At 40.9% G+C, this 11,059-nt stretch overlaps 1 protein-coding gene across 1 annotated transcript; it reads left to right on the forward strand.

Annotated features, from left to right (window-relative positions):
• Nucleotides 1-667: 667 nt before the first annotated feature.
• Nucleotides 668-8,897, forward strand: LOC117305108 (ephrin type-B receptor 3-like). The gene is made up of 12 exons (XM_033789855.1): nucleotides 668-729; nucleotides 1,270-1,551; nucleotides 2,185-2,493; nucleotides 2,664-3,259; nucleotides 3,531-3,714; nucleotides 4,400-4,510; nucleotides 4,776-4,960; nucleotides 6,588-6,710; nucleotides 7,259-7,370; nucleotides 7,855-7,951; nucleotides 8,383-8,482; nucleotides 8,664-8,897. The coding sequence occupies exons 1-12, from the start codon at nucleotides 672-674 to the stop codon at nucleotides 8,709-8,711; spliced, it is 2,205 nt and encodes a 734-aa protein (XP_033645746.1). The 5' UTR covers nucleotides 668-671; the 3' UTR covers nucleotides 8,712-8,897.
• Nucleotides 8,898-11,059: the final 2,162 nt, after the last annotated feature.

The raw sequence follows: 11,059 nt of genomic DNA on the forward strand, positions 1-11,059 counted from the left end.
ATACAACAAAAGGAATCTCTAGCCCTGGAATCGAACTACCCCCCCCCTCCCCCGTGGACCATCATCATTGTCATAATTGTATTCAAAAGAGAGCTTGTCGACTTCGCTGACGAGGAGGATTGGAGGGGGCGGGGAGAGTTGGGGGTGGGGGTTGGGGTAGAATGGGAGACTATGCATTAGGAATGGAGATTTTGCACTTTCTCTAACGGGGATGCAATTCACACCTTTGTAGACTTGTAAAAATGGTTCCCAACTCACATGAGGTCAAAGGTACATCTGACAGGAAACTGCCAGGTTTAAATGGCCGGAGATTCTGTTCTGGTTTCCCTTGCAAAATCTGTGGGAATTTTTGCGTCTTGCGGGGCCAGCAATCTCGCGAGAACATAGTGTTGTGAGATGGCGGAGAGAGTCAGAACGCTATTATCGCGACATAACGACTTGTTCACAAGGCTACAGCAACTGTGTTTTTTGTTTGTTTAAAGTGGCTGGCTGTTTTAAGCGCATCAAGGTGTTGCAACCATTGTTTCACTTTCCAAACCTACTAAATAATGTGTCAGGTGCTCAAATGTAAGTAATTCTACCTACTCAGCTATAATCTAAGTGGTAAAATCGACATTTAATAAAAACAACATAGTTTTTCAGAGCTTGTCTTAATTCAATTCGATTCAAGAATGGCTGCTAGATGTTTGCTGCTGCTCGTTTGCTTTGCACTACGCACTCGTTTCATCGGTGAGTTTGTTTAATTTAAACCATGAGAATGCATTCTACGAGAATGTTAACATCTTTCTTTAAAGGCAGTGGACACTTGGTAATTACTCAAAATAATTATAAGCATAAAACCTTACTTTCGAGTAATAGGCAGAGGTTGATAGTATAAAACATTGTGAGAAACGGCTCCCTCTGAAGTAACGTAGTTTTTGAGAAAGAAGTATTTGTCCACGAATTTGATTTCGAGACCTCAGCTTTAGAATTTTAGGTCTCGAAATCAAGCATCTGAAAGCACACAACTTCGTGTAGCAAGGATTTTGTTCTTTCATATTACTCGCCACTTCGACGACCAATTGATGAGCTAAAATTTTCACAGGTTTGTTATTTTATGCATAATATGTTGAGATACATTAAGTAAGAAGACTGGTCTTTGACAGTTACCAATAGTGTTCAGTGTCTTTAACTTTTTGTTTTCAGGAAACTATAACTCCAAACCGTGGATAAAGTAATTTATGAGGTGCAGATAAATGATTTTCTTGTTTCCCTCTCTCCTCGTTGCAGTTCACTCTCTCAAGATAAACGTGACAAGAACGACGCCTCACGAGATCGAGGGAGAAACAACCTCGTTCACGTGTACCGCTGATGGATTGGGGTATGGATTCCTGCAGTGGATTCTGGACGGCACACCCCTGGACTCGACGCCCTGCTCTGGTTCACAAGACAGGATTCGTTTAATATGCCTTGATCTTACGCTGTACAGAAATAACTCTGGCAAGACTCTAACATGCACATCGGTTGGGGAATATACAAACACCGATACAACACTGCGGCTGAACGCACTTCGTAAGCTACCTGCACTTCGTTGAACACAATGCAAAATCTATTATATTATCGTAATTTAACATCTATTATATATCGTTGCGGTACCTGTTGCCAAAACATAGGATTCGAACTGTCTCTAGCTACCGGCCAATCTCGGTAGTCTAGTTGGTAAGACTCTGCTCCCACGGTTTGTGGGTTCGAGTCCCACCCAAATAACATGCCTGTGTTATTTTTTCACTTGACTCAGGAAAGTACTGAGTATACAGTGCTTACATGGGTAAAAACAAAAAATACAACTAACTTTCCAACTTTATTATTGAGTGCAACACTAATGGGAGACTTTGGGACGCTAGGTGGCAGCAGACTTACCAACAGGTAAATTTCCATTGTTTACGTAGTTCTGAGCGTGCGCACATGACCGAGAACAATGGATTATACCTGGTAAGTCTGCTGCCACCAAGCGTCCCAAAAGTCTCCCCTTGTATTGGTAATTACTCGAAATAGTTTATAGCATAAAAACTAACAGTAGGTACAGAGTTTAGGCTACCCTACCCAACATATTAGGTACATGGTTAAAACCAACGGAATTTGTATAGTGTTTTTCACGTTTTCATTTTCATGCAACTATTGTCTATGAATCGTTCTTACTCCCAGATCCACCGGATGTCGTGACCCTCGAGGCTAACACGACTTCCGGTTTGATTTACAAGTTCAACTGTACTGCCTCAGGAGCAAACCCAGCTGTGAAGATCACGTGGTTGGTTAACATAAATGATGTGCAGAGCCGCGAAGTTATCGTTTCGCGGCATAGTCCGGCCCCGTACATGTGGACGACCTCAAGTTGCATAACATTGTACGCAAACACAATAGCGGACGATGGGGGCGTCAGATGCATGACGTCATTTTTAGACAATGATAGTTACGTGGTGAGAGAATTTCTGCTGAATGCGAATACTATTAAAGGTACGTCCCTTTGTTGCTATGTTGCACTACACTACGACATTGGCTACGGCTTAAGATGTGACTGCCTTCCTACATATTATATGGGAAGGAGCTTAAGCCATGCAGAGCCAAAACAAAACAGCGTGAGTATTTATAAATCTCAGCACCAACGTTCTCAATTTTTTTTTCAGGTACAAATTTTATTGCAGAAACATTAACTACGCAGCCTGAACCCGACGAAAGAACATCAACTACTCGGCTCGATGAAGGAACATCAACTACTCTGCCCGATGAAGGAACATCAACTACTCTGCCCGATGAAGGAACATCAACTACACGGCTCATTCAAAGAACATCAACTACTCTGCCCGATGAAGGAACATCATCTACTCGGCTCGATGAAGGAACATCAACTACTCTGCCCGATGAAGGAACATCAACTACACGGCTCATTCAAAGAACATCAACTACTCTGCCCGATGAAGGAACATCAGCTACTCGGCTCGATGAAGGAACATCAACTACTCTGCCCGATGAAGGAACATCAACTACTCTGCCCGATGAAGGAACATCAACCACGTGGCCTGATGGAAGAACATCAACTTCTCGGCCTGATGAAGAAACATCAACAGATAGTTCAGTTGACGTCAAAGTTTACGTCATTGTTACCATTTCCGTCATCGTATGTCTCTTTGTTGCCATAGTGATTTTTTGGAGGTACCATCACAAACCAAAACCTCGGCAACCTCCACCACAAATAAACAAAGCCACCAAGTGGACGTCAGCGGTTCGTACTATTATCAGTTTTTCTTTTTTGATTTATAACTAATATTTCATGTCAGCATCCATGGTTTGGAATCGAGTGATCGACCATTCCCCATAAGGGCTTTTTCGGATAGATCATAAAGTTAATTCGGTATCAAACGCAGACAAATTTTGGCAATCAAAAATATCTTTCACAACGACCAAGAAGCTAGTATTTATCAAAATGGTCGGAAGAACTAATAGAATGTACACTTCCGAAAATCAATGATATCATTTATTTCCCAAAATCTCAGGAATGTGTGGAATTAGAGGAGACTGGTTTTCAGCTTCCCGATGTTGACTACTCCTTTCCTCGTGAGAACATCCAGCTTCTTGAGGTTCTAGGGTGTGGGAACTTTGGACAGGTGCACAAGGCCATCGCTAAGGACCTGCTGGACGTGGGAACCAAAACACTTGTTGCAGTTAAGATTTTGAAAAGTAAGCTTTTGAAATAAAAGGAGTCTCAGGGTTTGAGCGTCCCATGATTACAGGTTTGACGAATCCCGGGGGGCAAGAGTCACAGGGTCCAAAAGTCCATCTAGAGCCCCAAGGTTTTAGAGTACCAAGGTCCAAGAGTCCCTGGGTCAAATCGTCCAGTAATCACAGGGTCCAAGAGTCACACGTCTCAGGATCAAAAAGAGATCCACGTCCAAGGGTCCGAGCGTCCCGTGGTCATATAGGTTCCACGAGCCCCAGGGTCCAAGAGTCCCATGTTCCCAGAGTCACAGGGTCCCAAAGTCAGGGGTCTAATCATCCCAATGTCCAACAGGCCTAGGATCCAAGAGTCCCAATGTCGCAGGGTCAATCACAGGGTCCAATAATCCAAAGGTGTAAGACTCACGGTCCCAAAATCCTAGGTCCAAGAGTCAAAGGTCCAAGAGTCCTAATGCCCCAGAATAAAAAATTCGCAGGGTCCAAGAATCACGAGGGTCCAAGAATCCAAAAGTTGAAAAGCCCTACGGTCCCAACGCCTAGAGTCTCAGAATCCCAGGACCTTTGCCCAGGACCTAAGAGTCACAGGGAACCTGAATCCTATTATTATGCAGAGTCCCAAAGTCCCAGGATCCCATGTTCCCAAGGTCTTCTTTTGATTTCTGAGTCACTTCGATTTTTCACGTTTCAGAGTCATCTTCTTGCCATCTTTTGGCGGATTTCGAGAAGGAAATCTCGGTTCACAAAACTCTGACCAAGCACTCCAATGTGGTATCCATGTTGGGTTACTGCACAGACAGAGGTATTGCATTGTCTTGTTCCTTCTTTTTATATTTTTATGGACATGATAAAATAAAGTGTAGTTTGTACATGTTTCATTTTCATTTTCATTTTGACGTCAGTGCACCTCGGGCCAGCCCCGAGTGCCCCGCGTGTGGATCGGGTCACTTGGGGTTGCCACACCGGGGTCGACCCTGGGAAGCTAATCGAACGCACCCATCCAACCCTAGGTCCTTGTTATTATACTTTATGAATATTATAACATCCATATGTTGTTCTCATCTCAGATCCTTTCTACTTGGTTCTTGAATTCCTCCCTGGAGGAAACCTTCAAGACTTCCTGAAGAAGAAGAAGTTATCTTGGAAGGAGTCAAGACAAGTTGACTTTAATGTTGAACCAGCATCTCCCTTCCAGCTCCTCACGTTTGCATCTCAGATCGCCAACGGCATGGATTACTTATCGTTTAAGGGGGTAATACAGAATTTTGTTTACTAGCAGTAATTGTTTTCATTTATTATTTCGACAAAACCTAGGTACAAAACCCTCAAAAAATGGAGAAGATCAAACCACATCATTACTATATTAAAAGGAATCAGGATAACCCTGACACTCATGGATTACCCGAGACCATCTTGACAAAGTATGGAACAAAGGGATTGATGTAGAACGATCTGAGCAGTATTGACCGAGAAAAAAAAGCAGTCGAGTAAAAATCATAAATCCTGTATGATAAAAAATTAAGGTAATTATGGTGTATTACAATGCACTAGTGTCGTTATAGCAAAACCAACTAGCAAGCTGAAAAATCCTATACTAGAATGGGTAAACGTTTCTTTGTGAACGCCCATACAGTCTTCATGATGGTTCGCTTCACCCATTGCTCTGATGTAGGCCGATACGTGCATAGATTGTTTTGTTTTTAAAGGCAAATCCACATTGAACGTGAAACTAAAAAATGTTCTTCCTTGTTTTGATCTTTCAAAGTCCAATCGTTCACATGTGCACTTTTGTTAATCAAAATCAATGAAAGGGAAATGTGCTATTTGTTTTAAGCCTGCAGAGCGTTCGGCATTCACATGAAATGAGAGAAAAATCAAAATAGTTTCGAAAACCTCGAGTGGAAAACAAAAACGAAACAAATCACGCGCTATACATTCACCGAGAAAGAAAATACTCTCACACAAAGATAATACAATATTGAAATGACAAATATAACTAATGTCGGAACAGCTAATTAAGTATTTTACCCAAGGTAAAAAAGGCACACCATGTTTTCATAAAAAATGTTCCTTAACCCTACCTGGACTGGAAGGGTGCACCCAGGCACAATGTGCCAAACATTATATTTTTTTCCCGTACGTTTTTGCATAGTTTTGAAATATTTCGAAATGAATCATTAAAAAAGTATGATATTTTTATTTTGACATCAAATCTAAACAACGCTACAAATAAATCTCATTTAGTGGTAAAAAAGTGTGTCGCTCCTCCAATCCCCTCCTCCAATTTACTGTAAATAAAAAAGAAGCCCCTCCCTGGATAGGGTTAAGTTTTTGATTGAAAACATGTGTAGATGGAATAACCAAATATAATAATAATGTTGATCATTTTCTAGTGCGCCATGTCTGTCAATGATGACACTCCTGGCGCCAAAACAAGAACTCTGCTGATACACAATGACACAAGACAACCACAAGTTTGAAGGCTATTGTTTCCGAAATAGATGTGTTTTGAGATGAGTTTTGAGTTGGGAACAAGTGTCTGCTTTTAGTTGTGTTACATATCGCTTTTTATAAGAAAAGTTCCCGCCAATTCTCAGAGGTTCATTCTTGGTAAAGAATTGTTTTCCTGTAGTGCATTCACCGCGATCAGGCGTTACATTTCCCGCCAATTGTAAGAATATTTCCCGCCAATTTTTAAGAGTATATTTCCCGCCATTTCTGAGAGATCCGTTCTTGTTATGATTGTTTTCTTGTAGTGCATTCATCGCGATCTGGCGTTACATTTCCCGCCAATTCTAAGAATATTTCCCGCCATTTCTAAGATTTTTCCCGCCATTTCAGAGAGTTCTATTTTTGTTTGATTATTGTTTTTCTTGTAGTGCATTCACCGCGACCTGGCTTCTCGTAATATTCTACTGACTACTGACTTGGTGTGCAAGCTGTCTGATTTTGGACTGGCACGTGACGTGTCGGCGACAGAGCAGTATGAAATGGCGTCAAAGGTAAGATCAACTGCGCCCTCAACGGTTGCCTCATCCCCGGTGCCTAGCCTGAACATCTGACGTCACACTTCGAGGCTCGTGAATAACGCCAGAGGGTAGCCTCTAGCCTAGGTCATTCCCCGTCCATTTCACCTTTCACCTAGATCCATACTGCAGACCACGACCGCAAGTGCATGCTGCCAAACGTCACCTCGGACCAATCAAAACACAGATATAGCTTACGTCACTGCGTTTACCTAATGAAATGATTGTATCAAATGAAATCACTGGTTCTGAAAAGCAAGTACCAGTGTCTTGCGGATAAAGACAGGGGACCAGTCTAACTCGTGCCCTTCTCGATGAAATCCACTCAAAGGCTGTATGATGGAAATGTCTAGTTATTCACTTGTTTACGTCACTCACTTAGGGCGTACCCCCCCCCCCCCCACCCCATGCAGACAGGGACTGGCCCCGTTTCATCCAAGTCCATAATTATGTCGCCATAATTTTTAATTTTAAAACTACAACACTGAATTCTCGATTTACTTGTTTTTATTTATTCTGCGAAGGGACTGGTGCCAGTCCGTTGGTTAGCTATGGAGTGCCTCGTGGACAACACATACACCACGATGAGCGATGTGTGGTCATTTGGGGTCCTGCTGTGGGAGATTGTGACATTGGGTAAGTAGTTTGTCGTGTCATCATGCTCTCAACAACTTTTACAGCAACATTTTTAACTCGGTAAAGCAAGCAACAGCAATATTTATACAGCAAAAGAAGCAGCAATTAGATCACAAGCAAACCAACAGCAGTCAACAGCAGCAGAGCAGCAGCATAATAGAACAAACAAAAACTGCAACATCTATAGCCGCAACAATTTCCTATTTAACAAGTAAAGGGTCCCTCCACAATGTCACAACTTAATGATTTGCATGGTTTTTACTTCGCATCTCTCAGTGTCTTCCTTGTTGTGATAAATAAACATGCAGTTATAAGTTGAAGATGATCGATGCTACCTAATGGATAACTTTTGGGCCGCTAGGTGGCAGCCGACTTACCAGGTAAATCCATTGTTCTCGTAATGTGCTCATGCTCAGAACTACGTGGCAAGTCTGCTGCCACCTAGCGTTCCAAAGCCTGACATTGTGTCCTCCTTCGTAAACAGGTGCTCATCCCTACCGTGGTATGTCGTACAATGACATCATCGATTGCTTAGTTGAGGGTCACAGGTTACCACAGCCAAGACATTGCAGTAAACAGTTGTAAGTCTAAGCATCTGGATTAGTATCTTCCACAAAACAGCAAAGTAATTATCGGCTCAATGAATTTGCTAGCTCAGGGAACCAAGCTTTGCTTCTTAATGGGTCCCTCAACAGTTTCATGAATGTCCTGGTTATTATTCATTTAATTAATCGTATTAAACAACTGTTTATCTCTTAACTTCCAATTTACATTGCCTTTGAGTTGGTAATGATTGTGATTTTGATAAATAAACTGATTGGTTGATTGATTGGTTGATTGATTGATTGATTAATTGATTGATTGATTGATTGATTCTCCAGAAGACCATCAGACTATACTGATCGAAAGGTTGAATCGTAAGCCACCGGTTCCCTAATTGGTTGTCCTTTTTTCTATGTTCTATTACAGCGAAATAATTGTGGATTTTATACTTTCTGTTATAAATTGACAGATTTTCGATCATGAAGGAGTGCTGGCGAGAAGTCCCTCGTACACGTCCAACGTTCCTCAGCCTCAAGAGAACTCTGGACGTGATGATCGAAGACGCACCGGTAACGTCATCAATTACGTTTTACTTAAAGGGCACTATCGATTATTCTGTAAAAAAAAGTCAAGTTTGATTTTAATGAAATACATGGCAAATAATAGTGTTTTATATGCTGGATAGTTTTCTAAGTAAAAATGTGTCCCATTTCAAATTGTTGTTATGTAATATTTTTTTTCTCCTCGCAGGTGTACGTGAACATGTCAAACTTTCAACCCGACAAGTACATAACATGAGCTCCAGTGACAGAATCTACAACAAATCTTAGTTTTAAACTGTCAACATGGATGGATACCTTCCATAAGATTTTTAATTGTCACTATGTACAGTGTGCTGAGATAATAATTGTATGTGGTGCACTGGACACTATTGGTAATTGTCAAAGACCAGTCTTCTCACTTGGTGAATCTCAACATGCATAAAATAACAAACCTGTGCAAATTTGAGCTCAATCGGTCGTCGAAGTTGCAAGATAATTATGGAAGAAAAAACCACGAAATTGTGTGCTTTCAGATGCTTGATTTCGGGACCTCAGAATCTAATTCTGAGGTCTCGAAATCAAATTCGTGGAAAATTACTTCTTTCTCGAAAACTATACCGTTACTCCAGAGGGAGCCGTTTCTTGCAATGTTTAAGACATTAATTAGCTCTCCATTGCTTGTTACCAAGTAAGTTTTTATGCCAACAGTTATTTGAGTAATTACCAATAGTGTCCGCTGCCTTTAAATGGTTATATATTATGCACAGAATTAAAAGTTCTCACGCATAGTAATTACGCCACGCCCCAAAAATTCAGCGAGAACAAAACTGGTTCACACCATAGAGCTATATATATAGCTCTACACCATATTATACAAATATTGACTGCTTCGAGTGCCATGGTTAAAACTATGACTCCCGAGGTGATCCCTGGAGCGTTCTATTTTAGAAAATAGAACGCTACGGGGATCACCAAGGGAGTCATAGTTTTAACCATTGCACGAGTAAAAGCAGTCAATATTTGTTTGATAACACCCCAAACATTTATAAATATTGTACTATTATTATTAAGTTACAGACCTGAATGCTACAATCCACGGATGACGCGAATACAGATTGCACAATCTTTTACTGTGCTCTGCATGTAGTGTCGTGCAATCCGAAATGTTACAGACTATTAATTTATCATCCTCGTACACGCAACGGACGTTTGGGTACTGCACGCCGTGTGCTAGTCTTCGGACTAGCGCACGGCAAACCGACGCACTATCACACGGCCGTCGTCTAGCAAAACTAAGACATGTCATGTGACGTGCTCTAAACCAATGAGCAGGCAGAATACTTGTAAGGGGTGTTATAAACCTACATATAGCTTTATGGTTTACACAACATCACTGTTACAAAACAGCTCAGAATCACATATTTATCAGTTTGACTCTGAATGAAAGTGCCAAAATATTCTCTGATATTTGTCCTTTCCATTAAATAAAAGAATTACTAATTAAGCAAACTTAGTTCCTAAGAAATCCATTCACAAAGATCGAGAATGCATTTAAACAAACCTTATTTTCAGTGATAAGTATAAACTGCTCACAAAAAGTAAAAAACTTTTTTCAATCCAGTATATTTGTTATTATTTTATACTCTCTTTGTATATGGTATATATCAATGCAAAGCTGAACTGTTCCTTTTTAAAATGATACCATATTTGCAATGATTACATGTTGCTGGACTTGGTTACACGAATACTAATGAGGCAAAGTCACAAATCAAATGTGCCAAAATTACCGTTGTCTGTGAATGGTCAATAGGTAATGCTCAATAATCGAATCGTTCAAGCTTTTCAGAACCATTAATGGTTTACACAATGATTTGCAATGATTTGCATCAGTGAGCTCATCGGACACAATTAACCCTCATCTAATGAAAAACACCTTGTTTGATTTGCAAAACGATATTCTACAGCCGAATGCAGTCCCATACTTGCAGACTCTTGGACCAAATGCCATCTTTCAAGATGACAACGCTCGCACCATTCGAGCCCGACTGCTGGTGACTGACTATACCTGCAAAAATGTTGGGGTGCACCGGATGGATTGGCCTGCTAACAACAGTCCAGACCTGAATCCCATGGAACATCTGTGGGACAAGTTTGAGGTCAGCCACAGTTGATGTGTTGGTGGTTCTGGCGCGATCCCTCAACGTCAGCGCATCACAAGACCTGTGTGCAGCATGAGAAGAAGGTGCCAGGCTGTCATCAACGCCTTCGGATCATCCACTCGTTACTAAACTTCTTGTATCAAGAAAGTGTATTAAGATCAGTAAGTTGTCTTGCTCTATACCAAACTTCTTGTCTCAATAAAGTGGATTAAGATCAGTATGTTGTCTTGCTTGTTTGAATTACAGTGTCAATTTGATTGTTCACACAGTAACACAAAATTGCTAATTTTGGCACATTTGATTTGTGACTTTGTCTCATTCTCATTAACGTGGTCAAGTCCAGCAACATGTAATCATTGCAACTGTGGTATCATCTTAAAGAGGAACAGTTCAGCTTTGCATTGATATATCTTTATACCATATACAAAGAGAGTAATAAATAATA

The sequence above is a fragment of the Asterias rubens genome, chromosome 22 (genome assembly GCF_902459465.1).
Source record: "Asterias rubens chromosome 22, eAstRub1.3, whole genome shotgun sequence".
Taxonomy (NCBI): domain Eukaryota; kingdom Metazoa; phylum Echinodermata; class Asteroidea; order Forcipulatida; family Asteriidae; genus Asterias; species Asterias rubens.

Excerpts from the sequence above, each read along its gene's own strand:
- LOC117305108 (XM_033789855.1), top strand. The coding sequence starts at position 672 with ATGGCTGCTAGATGTTTGCTGCTGCTCGTTTGCTTTGCACTACGCACT. Across the intron at positions 730-1,269 it reads ACTACGCACTCGTTTCATCG|TTCACTCTCTCAAGATAAAC; the intron begins GTGAGTTTGTTT and ends TCCTCGTTGCAG. Across the intron at positions 8,483-8,663 it reads TGATGATCGAAGACGCACCG|GTGTACGTGAACATGTCAAA; the intron begins GTAACGTCATCA and ends TTCTCCTCGCAG.